Raw genomic sequence first — 18162 nt, forward strand, 5'->3', positions numbered from 1 at the left:
CATCTGTCAAACAAATTAATGCAAAGCAATGCAAAATGTTGACAAGTTGTTTGAAAGGTATAGGTGGATCCAGAGTGGCTGGTTGGATCTTCTTCTCTGTGGCTTTAAGCAGAACAGCTGCAAAGATCTGAAGGACACAGCCGATTGCTTATTTTTGTGCGATGGCCTCAAGGTTTTCCCAGAATTTAAGAATAAATGTACCTAGTAATGGACCGTCTTCCTGAATTTTCTTTACGTGACATTTGTTCTTACACAGAAGATCCCCATTTGAGGTTGACAGTGAAAATTTTTCTAGGTAACTGTCCTGGTGACCTGGACAAGAAAACAGGATTTAAAAAGTCAACACATAGCACAGGTGCTATTTGTAGCATCATAAAAGTATTTTTCCTCTGAGGACAAAACTACAAAGTATAAAAACTTTGTACCCTGGCAGTGACTTGTTTCCTATAGTGCAGGACAACAGCACAACGAAGTGATGGCTCAGGCATCTCACAGTTGCACTACTTTTGCCTTAATTGTTTGGGAAAAGCAATGAAAAGCTTTATTATTCACACTACATCCCATAGTTTTATATTAATTTACATAAAAATTAATAGAGCAAACTCAGCTGGAAATATATAAAAAAGCACTTCTTTCTAAATGTTGAAACATCATGTCACCAATTAAAACGTTTCACAAGATTTCAACAAATACTGCGGCTCTTTTCTGGTTATTCTTCTGTCTTTTTTCTGTTGTTTTATTAGTAAAAGGGTTTAGATCAAACATTAGACACAGTCTGTGGTTTATGCTGCTGTCCAGAAGGAGAAAGCATGAGTGGACTGTGGCAATACAAATTCCCAGACCATTCGTTTTGACTGGAAGTGATGATATGGCTCCTCGTTAGAACTTCACTTCACATCTTTACCAGGGCCTAAAATACACAAAACACAAACCTACTTGATTAGTGGCTATTATATCTAACACATCACAGATTTGACAGATAGCAACACTCCTCAGTTAGTTAAAAACTAAACTCAACTCATTTGTACCTCATTTAGACTGTTTTTTTCTGTATTGTAAAAAAAAAAAAAAGTAGTCTAGTAGCTCAAGTAGCCTAGGACCTCAGCTTCTCTGAATAGCTGATGGCAAAATACAACACAGGGAAATCTGCTGTTGGCAAAGAAAACATCTACACAAAAGCTAAAATGGGAGAACCGACAAATCTATTGAGATGTGATTTCTCTGAGCAAATACTTCAAACTGTTCTTTATATAATCTTCTACATAAACAACGTTACAACCGTAATATTAGAAAATGTAAAATGAATAGTAGAACTGAACACCTGGCAATACACAGTAGATTTAGGTTTAGGGTTTGCACCAAAAGTCATTTAATCTGAAAATCAGCCAATAGGCCAATGGTGGCGCTGGGGGTGATGTCTCAAAGCGTAGTCAGAGAATAATTAAATTGCTTAGATCAGGGTGTCAGACTTTAGTTTTCGAGGGCTGCTGTCCCGCAACATTTTGTCCAACACACCTGAATGCAAGGACAGAGACCCGTGGGTGAGGTGTGTGGGACCAGAGATGCATCTAAAAGTTGCTGAAGGCCTGGAGTTTAACAGCTGTGGCTTAGATCAAAGAGTATGCATGTGATAGAAGGGCCATGCTGAAATCCAGTGGGGCAAAACCTGGAAAAACTCAAGTTTTTTTTAAGGCACTGTTTTGTCTGATGAACTCAAGCTCTTGAACGCTAACAAAACTTTGTGACACATTGTAATTCATCACACCACTAGAGTGCAGTGTTGAGCACCCATTTTTGTGTGCAAGCTGCATTAGGCCTGTGTATATGACCATGTATTTGATACATTTTAAGTCTCAATAAGAAGCAGAGCTGCTTTTGGGTTAGGGCTTTGGATTAGGACTAAGATGTGAGTTGAGTTTAGGGTTAGGCATGTACTGGCAGTGGTTCGGTTTAGGATAAGGGCCGGGTCTAGGCTATTGAAATGGATGAAAAAAATGGATGGAAGTCAATGCAAAATTCTACATGTGAGAGGATGTGTGTGTAGGTGTGCATGTGTGTGTGTGTGTGTTACCTATCCTGCTGAGGAGATTTTTCCGGGCCATAACAAAGGCCAGGATGTCAGAATCAACTTCCTGATCTCCAGTCAGTGGAATGGAAGAAGACGTGAGGGTTGTTGTGGAAAGGTCCCTGAAACGTACTTGTGATTACTCCAACATGCCAAGGGTTGAAATTTGTCTTTTTTAAAAACGTGGTCATGTTTGTTTTGGAGCAGGCACAAAAACAAGTCTTCATGTGACCCCTGCATGAAACATGTAAACTGTTCACGGAGCAAAATTTAAAGCAGAAACTTTGACAGAGAACAGCTCCTTGTGTTCCAGAGCCTCGCTACAGAACAAAAGTGGGTCTGTGCTGCGAGAGTGCTTGTTTAAGAGGAAGCATATACATATTACAGCGAGTGTTTAACAGTGGCTGTAAAATGGAGCTTTCAGCATCTGGGTTAAAGCGAGACTCTTTTGATTTGTGAACACGACTCGCAGACGTTACTTCACAAAGACATTAAAATTTATGACGGCTCTCGTAAGTGAAGAAAAAACACAGAACAGCTATAAAATCTGCAGGTCTGGGCTGAATGTATGGATTTAGGAGTCATTGTGGGTGTGTATGAAAGTATTAATTGAAAAAATTAGGCAAAAAAAAAAGAGGCTTAATTTCAGTTAGTAAAAGTCGCAGCTCATTCAATAGATGCCAGAAAAATCAATTTCCCAAGTTAAACTATTTCAGTCTTCTAATTAACGTTTCAATTGAAGCAAAAATTGGTTCAAATCATATATTCTGGATGCTTTTTAGGTCTGTGATAACCATCTGGTTAATGTACCTCCAGTATGAATTCTTACTCTCCTCTTGGGACTTGTTCCAGGCTGACCAAACTGGGGCTGGAAGTTTGTCTATGGGTTCAAGACAGCTGAAAGTAAGACAAATTGAGTTATTTCCACTCTCAGCTTTTTTATTTTATTTTTTTTACTTTACAAACTCCAATGCAGTACAATCTAAACATACTTTCCTGAAATAAAAGAAGAGATAATTAAGAACTGACTGACCTCAGTTCAGGAGCAGAAGAGACCGAATGGTCCGGATTTGTGTCCTGCTTTGACGGAGACTCCTTCATTGTGCTGCTTAGCTCAGGAGAGCTGTGGAAGAAAGCAGAGCCTTTCATAAAGACAGAGATAACGTCAAAGTAATACCACAGGTTTGTGTTTGAAACATGGAAGTTATCCGTGTCCTCTTCTTTATACCACCAGATGGAGCTACAGCATAAAGCAGCCAGAACGTTTCTTTTGCAGGTTCATCAAAATTCTTGATTACTTTGGGCCCTCTTGTAAGTTTCTTCCAGGCTTGTCCTGCATTCAACTCAAGTCCTCTTTGGCCATGTAGAACTAGAGAAACATTCCCACAGCGGTATGGTGCCCCCATCATGTTTAGTAGTGGGGATTTTGTGTTAAGGGTGATGATCATTGTTATTTTTTTTGCCACAGAATGTTTTGCATGTCGGCCAAAAAGTCCAGCTTCGGGTTTTCTGACCAGAGCCCATTCACCCACATGTTTGCAGTGTACCCTACATGGCTTGTGGGAGATTTTACAGGATTTCTTATGGCTTTCTCCTTCCAGCTTCTTTATAGAAGTCAGAATTGTGGGGTGCGCCAGCCTGGCAACAGATGCAGCTTCTGCACAGCTACAAAAGCCCTCCTGAGTGCTTCTCTGATTAAAGCTTCCCTTCGAAAATGATGTATCCTTTTCCGTTCACTTCACACACATTGTGAACATACGCTGAAGCTTGTGGTTGGAAAATGGAAAAAAATGGAAAAAAGTAGTTTTCAAAATTGTGATGAGAATGATTTGATTCCTCTGTTCAGCTCTGAGCGAGCTTCAAACTATGACACATGTATTAAGTGCAGTTTGCAGAAGGAATTTACACTCGATGTGGATTCTGCAATTTCTTTGTTCTTTCTTTCTAGTTTTTTCTTATTTCAAAGTGAAAATAAGAGAGAAACGGGAGCAAATAAAACTTAACGAAATAGACAAAACCTTCCTGGTTGCATTGTGTCAGCAAATAAAGTAGCATATTGTAAAACGGCCATATGGTAGTAAACACTCGCCAACAGCAGACATGAGAGGAATCATTTCCAGGGCAGTTTCTGTGATCAGTCTCGGAGGAAAGCGTTGACAAACTCTGGGCTCTTTCCCTCACTGTGTGTGCATTAATAACTGTCATCAGAGTTACTGTAGATTTAAGATGATAAATACGGGCTGTGATTATGTTGTGAATGTCCTCTGGCTGACGGCGTCACAGATGGTGAAGCAAATGCACACAAACGCCTGAAAGTGATGACAAATGTTCAATGTCTGTTCCGTGCAAGCCAGCAATCAGAAGCACGTCATTGAGTAATCAACTAATTATGAAAGGGTAAACATTAATGTATTTTGTAGAAATGCGTAATTGACAATTGTTTTTTTTTTTTCATGCAACTTGTGACTTACAATTAATCTCAATTTAAATTTAATCAGAAGGTGTATATTTTTGAAGGTATTTAAATGAATGAATGAATGAATGAATGAATGAATGAATGAATATACTTTATTAATTCCAGATGGAAATTCACATCTCAGTACAGTTCATGAAGTAACATATATTTGGTTGTCCTAAGTTTTTTTTTTTTTTTTTTTTTTTTTTTAATTCAACACATTCTTCCCTATAATTTTTTTCAATTTTGGGCCTGAAAGGGCAAAAAACATCATTTCAGAATTTAAGAAAAAAAAGTTTGTCACTTCTCCAATTCGGACAAAATGCCAGCCAGCTTTCCTATGTTGGTCTCCGTGAATTTAAAGGAGATGTGGATTGCAGCTGGTTATTTGTCCAAGGATTTCCTCAAGGTTTAAAAACAAACACTGAAAAAAAAAAAAAAAAAAAAAAAGAGGAGTGGATAATTGTCTTGCTATGTGCCGAAAATCAGCTGCAAAGAAAACAATGAAAAGAACAGAGATAAAGGAAGACTTTGGTTGTGTAATAATCCGCTGTCGTTTGACAAAACCACATCACTGATTCTTCATCCGGAATTTCAAAAATGTAACAAAACAAGTAAAAGAGGCTTTTGAGACCTGTAAAATCATTCTCAATACTACTAATTGGTAGAAAAGCAAAGAGTGCATATATAAAAATATAGCAGAAAAGGTCTTACCAAAATCCTGGAGTGCCAGGTGAAGATGGTTGCAAGGTTTCATTTTGAGATGTAGAGCCATATTTCGCTTCAGTTTCCGACTCAGACTCCTAATAAAAATATATTTTTTAAATTGCTGAAACATTTCTACAACAACTGTCAACAAAAACAGCCCGACAGAATAACATGAGCATGCTACATACATCTGACAGATTAAAGAAAGCACCTCTGATGCTTTACTGCTCTGGTTCGTCATTTAGCAAACGCAAAGTTTAAGCAAGTGCATGTGTGCGTCTAATACTGGATCAACGCTGTTGGGCATAAACTGGTGAGAAAAACACTCAGCTTTGTGAGGCAAAGCTGCTACACTTCCTCATCGTCCGTCATTCAGAAATTCATATCCAAATGTTGCCGAGATAAAAGAGAGAGACGCTCCTATCTCCATTCATAAGGTCAGCGGAATTTGCTCCTCAGATGTTCTTGCTTTACATCTTTGTTTTGGCTGGTTGCCTGAAATGTGCTCAGCAGTTGTCCAGGCTGAGCAAAGCGTGAGTTATCAGACTCCTCACTGAGTCAGTGTTACAACTGAATCCTTTGCCAGCCGTCCTCTCCGCAATCTTTTTCTATATTAGACTAAAATAGACTCTGACTCATGTTGTTATCCACTCTGTTAGTGTTTGAGTCACATGGAATTCAGGAAAAATAAATAAACAAATGCATCTCTGTTTGCCTCCTATTCTTTCTCCCACTAAGTCCCATTTAGCCTTTGTGACAAACAAGAGGCAGCAATCGACACATTTGTCCGGTGGTGTACATGCTAAGTGTCAGCACTGCTCAAAACACCAGTATGGCAAGAAACACAGTTCATAAAGAGAAAAACATAGATACAAACCTAGCATGAGAATCACATTTTTGGTTGTTTCATTCTGATCAGAGCAGATTTACAGCTCCTAACACATTTTTTCATAAACCTTGAACTTTTTCACACTTTGTCTCAAAGTATTAATGTCCTTCCATTTGGATACAAATTATTAATTTTAACAAGCATAATATTGGTGCCACTGTTATTTTAGTTCATTGTGTGTATGCATATTTAAAATGTTTGGAACTAAGCCTCAACAGGACTGCCAGCTCTGCACCAAGCTCTACATCTAAGCGCACACTAGTTTGCCTGCTGGTCTAAAACAAGTTTTTTTTATTTGCCATTTTTGCTTGACCCCTGCCCTGACCTGAGGTCATATGATTCTATAGTCGTCTTTCTTTTATTTGACGCTTATCGCAACACAGTTGCAATGGATTTGTATTTAGAAGTGTCAAATTAAACATGGGGTGAATACCTATGCATTTATATTTCCAAGGTCCTAGTTGTGAAAAGTTTTGAAAACTCTGCATTAGTGTTTTTTTTTTCAGCCACTACAGTTACACACGACATTGTGTTGTTGTTTTTTTTTTTTTTTTTAGTAAAAATATACGGACGTTTGTGGTTTTATTATGACATAACATGAAAAGTCCACGGGTATGAACACATTTGCAAAAGGCACGGTGAGATGAATTATCACAAGGATAGAAAAGAGGCCAGTCACCTGCAGATTCAAAGCCTCCTGACTCCACCACTTCAGGAAATCCTTCTGGATCTTGACCTTCACCCTGTCCATCAACAGCTGCAGATGCTCGATCTCTGTCCTCAGAGCCTTTAGGCGGCCAAGGTTGCTGTTGTAGCTGACAAGGGATATCAGCAGTGGAAAATGTATCTTTAGTTGTCGTTACACAGCACCTGCTGCGTTCAGTCAGACCAAGCAGGGTCTTTTGGAGGGGTGGGGAACTGTAATAACATTCGGTAAGTTATTTGAGACAACTCACGTTACTTTCTCTTGCTTAATTTGTTTGCAGAGGCTTTCTTCCAGGGGGTCGTTCTCCTCCCCGTCCTGCGTATCGTTCCCTGTCACAGCTATAAAGCAATTCAATTTAAACATGCAGATATTTAGAAATTTGCGTCCAGAAGTAGAATGTAAGTAAAATGTAATTTATGAGCTCTTCCATGAGGTTGAGATTTAAACTAACAAGAAAAGCCCTTTGACGTCAGAACCAGAGGAAAATGTTAGCTTTATGACCAAATTTTCTCATCAAAGCGTCCATGTTAACAGATCAAAACCATCAGAAGAGGAGCTAACAGAGTGTAGTTTCGGTATTCAAGCTTGCAGTCACTGAGGCCTTCTGTCAAAGCTTTGAAGTGGCCACTAATGCACACAAGACAAAAGCAGCCAGAAAGTTCAGGGTTTCCCATCCTTTCGGGAGTGACGAGTTTAGAAAAACGATAAAAAAAGATGTTCCATTTGTCAAAATTTATACACTGATGTAACATCAGTGTATAAATGTTCAAAGGCGATTCGTCACATGGTCAGGGGAAAAGCTGACATCAAACTCATACGATCATGAAACAACTCCTCCGCCCCATGCCGGATCCTCCACCATACATAACAGTGGGCATGTGATGTTTTTCTGCTTCTTCATTCTGTGTTTCACGCCACACACATCTAGAGAGGTTGTAGCAAAAAAATAAAATAAAAATAAGTTGAATCTTTCTGTGCCAGGAGGACATGCTTCAGTTAAAGGTCCAGTTTAGAAAACCTCCACATCTACATTTGTGAATAGAGGCTTTATTGTGGCCTTCTCCTAAACAGACGGTTTACATGACTTGGACAGACTCTGATGAAGGCCTGGTGCCACCAAGATGCAGCTGCTCTCTTTCACTGAGCTTGTCGACTTTATTAACCATTCTTATCCTTGTTTGTCACAGTTAAAGTATTTTAGAACTTGTTTTTTTTTTTTTTTGCTCTAAATGTAAGAATGGGAAGGTTTATAAAATAATATATTTACCTGACCTTACATCTGCTTCACATGCATCGCATATATTCTTTTTAAATTTGAAGGATGGCTAGAATGAATTTGCCTCTATTTTAAATCGTATGTATAGCCCAGAAACAAAAGAGATCACTGATTGCAAAACACAAATTAAAATTAACTCATGTTAGTTAATTCTGACTAATGTTCAAATCAACATAAAAAAAAAAAATGTTTTTATATTTACGCAGTAGATGTCTACGGTATAGGTTGCATAATAGGTCTGTTCCTGGCAACACCATTAAAATTCCCTTTTTCCTACTGGGGATTTCCTTCCCCACTACATAACTGTACATAGAGCTTACTGCTGGTGGAACTATCTACAGAAGCTCTAAAGAAAGTGCATAGGTTTACGTGTATGTTAAACATTGTGCAGGTTGAACATACACGTGGGTTATCTCGTTCAATCATGTACGTTTTCATCTTCATACCCTGAGCTGCCCTTTGTCTCCTCCGCGTCTCCAATTGCTTCTTCAATTCAGCTGAAGACAAAGAAGAATGAAGACAAAAATATGTGAAATTTTCAACATTAAATGTGTTTTCAAATGACCTTTTTACATAATCTCTTTTGTAGCCTGTAAGAGATACTGAACGGGAAGCTGAAAACAAAATCAGTTTGTGGGGACAAACCCGCAGCAACACTTGAAGCCTCTTCAAGAGCATTTCTGCACTTTCCTCAGTTTGTGATTTTAACAGATATCAAGGTTTAAAAAACTGCAATTATTTTTCATCACATTGTTCTTTTTTTAATATTTCAGCTTTTGACTGAAGAGCATTTTGGTTCAGAAACCAAAACTAAATAATTTTGGCTTAGAAATATATTTTTTTAGGAAAAAAATATTTAGTTTTAGAACTAAAATTTTCGGTAAAATTTTGTAGAAGTCCAATATGGTGAACTTAAATTATGGAAAACTATTTATTTATTTATAGTATTTATTAGTTATAGACAGTAGAACGACGATTGGTGTAGATTCCTAGTCATAAAGATTAGGACAATTAACCAGTCCTTATATAATGAGATAAATGAACTTTTGTTTGTTTTTTTCTTAGTGTAATCCTTAGCTGATGGAGTCTATCTGCTTCAAGGTTCAACATCTTCAAAGACATTCTCTATACGTCAGTAGCAACAACCATTATCTGTGTTATTGTTGGGTTTCTATCACCTCAAACAAGTCAGACCCTGACACCAACATAATTTCCACTCACTGGAAATAATTTCTGGGCCGTTCTCTGTACGCTTGTGAGATGGCTGTGTGATCATCTGGGTAGATCAGCAGTTTCAGAAACACTTAGGCTGGTCTGTAAAGCCCCAACAGACATGGCCTGTTCAAACTCACTTAAATCCCCAGTGCTTCCCAGTTCTGATGCTCAGTTTGAACTTTGCCAAATCGCCTTCATCACGTTTGGATGAGTTGCTAGGTCGAGAGTGTCTGTAGCTATTTGTGCAAACAACGCCAGGAATAAGCATGAAGGGGAGGTTTGGGTTTTTTGGGGGTCACAAACAAACAGACATGAAGGGTAGAAGAATGGTAGTGTCTGTGATTTTCTTTAACAATCCCTTAGGTCTTATACATAAAAACTGCTCAGTAATTGAGCCCTGCAAAGTGATGCTATGTCCAATCTAAAATCAGAGGTTTAAGCTCCATAGATGAGAAATCCAGATGAAGTCCTCTCTTGAAAAAGTACCTTTACACTGAATACCACCCATGCTGTCCTACAATAGTTGGATTGAAGTGATTCTAAACCCACAAGGATTTTGCATTTAGTCAGCACTTTCTTTCAGAAAGCTTTAAAATTGTTTGCAAAATCCCAGTGCAACCAGTTTGTCTTTCCAAGCGCATCACGAGCACTTTCGTTCAAAGTCAACCGCTTTAGGGGTTTCTGTAGACAGCAGAGACTTGAACAGATGAAGTGAAACATTATACAGGACACACAGAGTCATATGGTGCCCGTGACAAGACTGTTTTTCCAAATGGTTATGAGGTATGAGGCAGAGTTTGGGATCCTCTCATGAAGCCATGTATTTGGGTAGCCGAGAATGTAAATGATCTGAGACGCCCTGTGGCTTCATTTTGTGGTCAGGTGGGTAGCCTGGGTCTTCTCTTACAAGCACGACACTCTAAAACACGCCTACTGATGTCGAGTCTGCGTCTTCAAAAGAACATTAAAGGATTAAGGGATGTTTAAACCCCTAAGAGGGGAGTTCATAAAGACATGATGAGCGCACTGTCTGTGTTGTTTAAATCCATCATATCATGTACATAAGCATTTCAGAATCCCCAACACTGAGATCAAAACAAAGGAACCACAGTGGGAAATTCCTGTGATCTACTTTTACGTAGTGTAGTAGTTGTGGCCGCAAATCTGTAATATCTGACAATTCCTGCGTGCTGGCTTTGTGGAGCAGTAAAACGCAGTCGCCAGACAAAGCACCACAGATTCGACTTTAAATGCAACTGAAATCCTGGCAGTAACCTCCTTCTATAGCCGCCGCTTTATATGACCAAAAAAAAAAAAAAAAATGCACTGCATCTGCAACAAAGTGAAAGAGTTGATGAGAACCGCATGCATAATATAAAACGCTTTACACTCCTGGAAAAAAATCTAAACTGAGCAACGCAACAAATCACCTGTTGATAAAGAACAAGCAGAAAGTGTCCACTCAGCACATACAGAACTGGGGAAAAACCTGTTTCTCACAATGTCCCTTTTGTTTTTGTCACATTGCAACTGAACTTTGTTGAATCAAAGAATTTTAAATATATTTTAAGGGCAAAGTCTCACTGAATGGTGGTTCCTAAAATTCCTGATGTTTTATTGATGCCATTTTTCTTTTCTATTTTATATTGAGTTGTAATGAAATTTACCTGCATTAATAACACTGAAAATAATTGGTGGTTGGTTGAATTGTTTTACTAGTGTGGCTCTTTTGCTGCCAAAATGAAGAATAAATATTGAAAAGAATTTGATATTTTCCCACTGTACATATGATGCAATATCATAAGTGCTTCAGAGAGGACACAAGATTCCACCTAACCAAATTAAGTTTTTCTCCATAGCATATGGTAAGGGTTATCCTCTTTGAAGACAAGCTTTAAGCTATAAGTTTCAATAAATACCCACATTTTGGTGGCATGATGCTTGAATGGGATTTAAAGTATGCCATGAGTCAAGGATCTAGATCAGCTTCTGATGTAAACAGAATGAAATATTGTTTACACCAAGAAAACAATACATCAAAAGATCAACATAGTAGTAAGAAAAACCTACAGGAAAAGTTTACCAATGTATCTTGACTGCAACAAATATCACATATCAAAAGAGAGGAAACATAAAATGTTGTTTATACTAAACCAAAAAACTTTTACTAAACAGTCTCTGTTTTTTGTTGAATAGCTGTGTTTATAACAGCTGTACATGAAGACTTTATGCAAAAACAATTGTATTTGCAACATGAGTAGTGCATAAATCATAACACTCATGCAAAATCTGGTTTATTATCTCAATCTGTGACGCATGGCGGCTGAAATAGTCACAGTGTGGCTAAATATTTTTGTAACCTTTCCTTACTTTGTTATTTTTGCCGTTCCGACATCGTCATCTCTCAAAGTGTCTTTTTGATGTTTTTCGTCAGTTCAGGGGGAATAAAGTGTATCTTTGTAAAAGGCTGAGGTAGCAAAATCCCCAAAGACCCAATTTACAACCACAGCATCCTATATAGTTTAATGGGATTTTATATGACATTCCAACATAAAGTGACGCATAATTGTGAGTGGAAAGGACTAAGATCGAATTTGTGGAGTGGACACGTATTGGTTATGCCAGCATTTTGAAAACCATACACCATTTCCCATCTATCAATTATGCATTACTGTATGTTGGTCTGTCAAATAAAATTCAAATATAGTTTCTGAATGTAACCTGACAAATTGTGAGGATGATTAAATGGTGTCATTGTTTTTTCAAGGCCCTGTAAAACTATCTCTAACTGCATAATTAATCAGTGAAAAAGCCAAGAGCCAGAATGAAACATTTAGAAGGCATGACAAACTATTGATCAAGACCCTGTAAAAAAAGAAATGTCTAGCACACTGGAAAGAAAAAAATAAAATAAAGGAGGCTCTTACATGATATATTTTTTGATAATGATATATTTTTTGAAACATCTTGGGCTTAAAGGTCATTTATTTAAAGGTGAGCTGAGTGTATTACCTAAAAGATACCAGATGCTTTACCTAAGACCGCGCTGCATAAATCCTCTAACATCTGGCCAAATAATCAGAAGATGCTGCTTGCTTCCAGCTGCCTTCCACTTTTTATACTGCAGAGGACGCGTATCGCTGATCTTTCTGAGCAAATACATACACATGCATGCACTCTCTGAACCGAGAGGCTCAAAATGTATCTTCTTCCAGTGGGACTGGATTCCAGAGCTACGTGTCGTGGCCAAGTACAATAGAGTAATGTTTAGACACTGATGTTTCCTCGCGCTCCCATCTCTCTTTTTATCCCCTGCTACCGACCCTCCAAGCTGGGTATGTCCAAAAGCAAAAGAAATTCACTATATTACATAAAATTTTTCCACGGTGCACATTACGCATAAAACATAGGTGGCTAACAGCGTCCAAGCAGGGCTTCCAAAATGACAAAGAAGCTTTGAGTTACCAGCCAGAAGAAGCAACACTTTTTTTTGATTAAAAACAGTGTCTAATGCAGGAAGAATGCAGTTCCATCAGTATGATAATGTAGTAATATTCACAGCCTAAAGATGGTTTTGAGACAATTTTTTGAAAATGACATTTTTTTTTTTTTTTACATTTCAATCATACAAATGTTTATCTTCATTTTACTTTACTGTGTGTGGGTCAATGGAGGAACAAGGGTTACTAAACGCTGTCATACTTGATTTCTTTGTGATGCACAACAAACATGGCCACGTCAGCACTTCTTGGGGCGAAAGGAGGAAAACAATAGACTGTAGGGGTGACAAACATGGTGGCATATATGAGGGTGACGGGCACAAACTGCCAAACCACTGAGAGTGATCCAAGGCAGGGATGAGGCGTGGTCCTGCTGTAAACAGATCTATTTTATTGGTGTGTGATGTCAGCCACAAACACACATGAGTGGATGCATCACAAGAGTAAAGGGAAACTTAAAAATTTACTTTTGTTTGTAAGAGAAAATGTAGCCCACATAAAACTCTAATTCCATCCCACCTACTGCACAAATTTGCATCAGACAACAACCTACTAAACTTGTCTTCAGATGTCTCCGAGTGTTTCTGTGGAAACAGCTTAGACACTATTAACTAACCAATCAATCAGGATCTTCTTTTCTATCTAATTTAGTAAAAAAAAAAACAAAAAAAAAAAACAAACTTATTTTATGGTTTTTAACCACTGTGTAATGCCGAAGCCAAATTAAGATGTCTGTTGACAATGAAGATTATTGTTATTATTGTAATAAGCAGCTGACAAACTATTGTGAATGTGGGGAAATTTGGAGAACTTCTTTGCCTTTTAACGCTTAATTTCATTGAGGTTTATTTGTTCTGCCTACAGTCCCACCACAGCACATTAAGTTTGAGGTTTGGACTTTGAAGTATGTTGATTTTTTTGCTTTTTCAGCCAATCTCTGTTATATCTGCCGCTGTTTTAGGCATACTTTTTGCTGTTGATCTAGTTTCGATCAAGCTTCAGACATCCGACAGATGGACAGATTACTCTTGAATACTTTGGTATAAAAAAAACTCAGTACCAACAACGTGTCCAGATCTTGTGGCTGCAAAACAAGCCCATATCATTACCTCTCCACCAGGGTAAATTGCTATAAGGCTTTTGTTCTGACATGTTGGGTATTGTTTGTTAAAAACGTAATGACGTGTCTTATGCCATTTTCTTTTTAGAAAGAAGAGCCTTATTAATGCTTCTAAACAAGCTGTTCTTATTCAGTCTTTTTCTAACAATTCAGTCAGGAATAACTTCTGGAGGCCTCGAGAGCATCGCATGTAGCTTTTGGGGCTTTCATCTTTTCTCTGAGCATTGAAAGGGTTAATCTTGGAGTAAGTATACCGAGGTGTCAAATCTTGAAAATGTGATTTGAAAATTTGTTTTGTTCTGCGTTGTAGAATAATTCATGTTTTAACCCCTCCCAGACTGATGGATAGGAACTACTGCTTCTTTGTGATCATTGTTGAGGTCTTACCTATTTGGACTTATTGTTATCGCACACACCCAACTGCTCCACACTAAACAACTACCAAAACTTCTGCTTTTACAGAGGAGCTCACAAAGATAATGAACACTACATCAAGTCCATCTGGTAAGGAAAGATTGTATTTGTCATCTTATTTTTATTTTTTTTTTTTTAAAGAAGCAATTAGAATTTTTTTTACGAAATTCTTTTGCATTTGCATGTTTAGTCCTAAGAATGAAAAACTGCATCCAAAAGCTGTTAAATTTTACATTTACCTAGTATTTAGAGAAAGAACTGTAAAATTAGGCCACTGTACTACCATTGCATATAGCTTTACAAGAAGTACATGTGTTAACAAATCGCAGCAGAGAGACTGTGAACGTCTTTGGATTCATTCACATTGCATTGCAAATTAATGCCAGGAATCATTTTGGCTTAGTTAAGTTAGTGACTATCAGGAAGAACTCGGGGGAGCTCTAACAGAATCGCCATAAAACAGCCTGAGATCGACTCGTAAAAAGCACAGGTTGGAAGCCCGCTATAAGTGGATGGAAATTTGAATGCCTCCCAGTTCTGGGAAGGCTTAGGAATGCTGTGAAAGATATTCTGACGCTCGAGGGACTCAACAGTGATCTGGTGTTGATGTTTTTTGGTTGGGTACCACAGGAATAACACTGAGAGCAAATTGTAGACGTGAAAGATGTTCACAGCTAAAAACTGTAATGTAATATCTACAGAAGAACTTCCAAATGTTGAGAGAACTCACTGATTCTGTTTCTGGCTCCCTTTAGTTGTTCTCCAAGTCTTCTGGCCTCATCTGACCTGGTCAAAAGAAGAAGCCAAATCTTTTTTTACACTAAATTTAATGAATGGAAAACTACAATTAAGGAAATAACCAAGGGGTGTGCTTTGAGGTGCAATGATTATGAAAAAGGTGAAATAAAATTATATGTTATCATGTGTTTGCAAATTTACTGTATCAGAAGGAATCTTAAATGCAAGCAGAAGCCATATAACACTGTGGGAGGAATATCTTGTTCCTTTTGTCACTCACCTTTCTTTGAGTATATTCGAATTCTCTTCAATGGTTTGATGTTCCTCGTGATCTCTTATGAAAATCTCAAATGCTTCCTGTTTTCCCATTGACAACTTTGAACCTGAGGAGATAAAAATCTGTACTGAAACACAAAATACTCATGAAGGACCATAGTAGACCACGTTGGGGTTTGCTGTTTGCAACCACAAACCTCAATGTATAAAACAACAACAGTATGTGCAACAATATGTGAACATTTCCATGGGAAATATATATTAATATGTTTAAAAGTCACATATAATCTTTTTAAAACCAGCAAATCAAATTTCAAACTACTTGGGTATAAGATCAGACTTTTTTATTGGTTTCTTTTCTTGTGTTTCATCTTTAGCTAGTGACAAACAGATGCTTAGCTCTGGACAAATGAGAGATAATTATAATTGCACATGCTGGGTTAAAGCTTGAGATCTTTATCTCTAAACTGCCTCCAGCAAACAGCTTACACTCAGTCCTGAATCATGGCTGTTACTCACTGGAAAACACAGTATGGGACTCTAATCTCTAAAATATTTGCTTAACTAAACCCATCATTCAAATTACCTTATTTACAATGTCTGTGTTTGTCATACTCCCCTAAAACAAATCTAATAACTATGAGAAAATTGGACAGAGCTGTGGTCTCTCCCACATCCTTTGACTCCAATCTGGCAGCCAGATGTGGGCCGAACCCCCCAACCTTCCACCTTTTACCAAGGACAAACCACACGAACAATTAGACTGTTGTTCAGGGTTAGGAGGGATATAAACACAAAGATAAACAGCATGTCAGCAACACCTACTACAGCCCACCCCCTCCAACATAAACTTCTACAAATTAGGACATTAAATTATTTTGAACCCCACATCCTCACTGTTTTATATGCTTGTAATGATTTTAATAGGGTTTGTTTCCTGAAGATGTATGCATGTGCTATAAATATAGTTTTTTGTTTTTTTATTTGGAACAAGGTCATTCTAGATCTTTGTGTTTTGTTTTTGTTTTTTTGTAATCCAAAACTGTTTTAACAAGAGTGTTATCAAGATGTAAAAATATCCTACTTTGCACAAGAAGTAAACTTAAGTAAATGCTCAACTTTGGAAAACCCCAAACTTGACATCAGTTTCCAATATTTCCACTATTGTTACTTTTGTGACGTTTGCAGAGGGACATGCACAGGGCTCTAACTCGTTTGAGAATTATGGCTGTTTAGTAAGTGATTTGTGTTTCTTCATTTTTGGAAAGTCTTGACTAAAACCAGCAGCCAACATGTGGACATAGACTGTTGGAGCCAATCTCAACAATTCACTGTTGGGCTTTCACAGGGGAACCGTTTGGCTTGCATGAACAGCAACATACCAGGAATATCTCAGAGAAACATCACCTCATTTCATACAATAACATAGCTGCACAGATACAAGGACACTGTTTCGTTTGTTTTTTTGTTTTTTTTCTTCCTTTCTCTTTGCTTCAAGTGTTTGAGAAACCGCAACCAGCTTAAACCAGAGAAGATGGCACTAATCCTCAGATTTGGAGAATATGACTCACCAATGTTTTTCTTTTGATATTTATGTGGATAACCTAATTTAATCCGTGTGCTTTGTGGATTTAGATTATGTAATGGGGAAACATTACATAATAGAAGCATGTAATAAAATGAGCATATATATATATATATATACAGTTGTGGTCAAAAGTGTACATACACTTGTAAAAAATCATAATGTTATGGCTGTCTTGAGTTTCCAATAAGTTCTACAACTCTTATTTTTCTGTGATAGAGTGATCGGAACACATACATGTTTGTCACAAAAAACAGTCATAAAATTTGGTTCTTTCATAAATTTATTATGGGTCTGCTGAAAATGTCACCAAATCTGCTGGGTCAAAAATATACATACAGCAACATTAGTATTTGGTTACATGTCCCTTGGCCATTTTCACAGCAACTAGGCGTTTTTGGTAGCCATCCACAAGGTCCTGGCAAGCTTCAGGTCGAATGTTTGACCACTCTTCTTGACAGAATTGGTGCAGTTCAGCTAAATGTGATGGTTTTCTTGCATGAACCTGTTTCTTTAGCACTGTCCACATGTTCTCAATGGGGTTTAAGTCAGGACTTTGGGAAGGCCATTCTAAAACCTTAATTCTAGCCTGGTTTAGCCATTCCTTTACCACTTTTGATGTGTGTTTTGGGTCATTGTCTTGTTGGAACACCCAACTGCGCCCAAGACCCAACCTTCGGGCTGATGGTTTTAAGTTTTCCTGCAGAATTTGGAGGTAATCCTCCTTCTTCATTATCCCATTTACTTTCTGCAAAGAACCAGTTCCACTGGCAGCAAAACATCCCCAGAGCATAATACTACCACCACCATGCTTGACAGTAGGCATGGTGTTCCTGGGATTAAAGGCCTCACCTTTTCTCCTCCAAACATATTGCTGGGTGTTGTGGCCAAACAGCTCAATTTTTGTTTCGTCTGACCAGAGAACTTTCCTCCAGAAGGTTTTATCTTTGTCCATATGATCAGCAGCAAACTTCAGCCGAGTCTTAAGGTGCCTTTTCTGGAGCAAGGGCTTCTTTCTTGCACGGCAGCCTCTCAGTCCATGCCGATGTAAAACACGCTTGACTGTGGAGACTGACACCTGTGTTCCATCAGCTTCCAAATCCTTGCAGACCTGCTTCTTGGTGATTCTTGGTTGACTCTTGACCATCCTGACCAATCTCCTCTCGGCAGCATGTGATAGCTTGCGTTTTCTTCCTGATCGTGGCAGTGACACAA

The 18162-nt window shown here is 38.0% G+C and overlaps 1 protein-coding gene across 2 annotated transcripts in view; it reads right to left on the reverse strand.

The window, feature by feature from the left end:
- Window positions 1-492: 492 nt before the first annotated feature.
- The window catches only part of kif6 (kinesin family member 6), a 69363-nt gene continuing 51693 nt past the window's right edge, over window positions 493-18162 (reverse strand). Inside the window, exons 14-24 of one of the 2 annotated variants that reach the window (XR_001426277.1) lie at window positions 15367-15469; window positions 15079-15134; window positions 8546-8596; window positions 7074-7161; window positions 6797-6932; window positions 5235-5323; window positions 3099-3188; window positions 2876-2962; window positions 2072-2187; window positions 1029-1118; window positions 493-910 (exon numbers count right to left, since the gene is read on the reverse strand). Coding sequence is in view for 1 of the 2 variants with exons in the window: in XM_015043115.1 (XP_014898601.1) it covers window positions 888-910; window positions 2072-2187; window positions 2876-2962; window positions 3099-3188; window positions 5235-5323; window positions 6797-6932; window positions 7074-7161; window positions 8546-8596; window positions 15079-15134; window positions 15367-15469 (839 nt within the window). In the remaining variant the exon portion in view is untranslated. The remainder of the gene's footprint in view (window positions 911-1028; window positions 1119-2071; window positions 2188-2875; window positions 2963-3098; window positions 3189-5234; window positions 5324-6796; window positions 6933-7073; window positions 7162-8545; window positions 8597-15078; window positions 15135-15366; window positions 15470-18162) is intronic. The other variant, XM_015043115.1, reaches the window with a different exon arrangement.

This window comes from Poecilia latipinna, unplaced genomic scaffold (assembly GCF_001443285.1).
Source record: "Poecilia latipinna isolate Pla-1442-1.1 unplaced genomic scaffold, P_latipinna-1.0 Scaffold617, whole genome shotgun sequence".
NCBI lineage: Eukaryota > Metazoa > Chordata > Actinopteri > Cyprinodontiformes > Poeciliidae > Poecilia > Poecilia latipinna.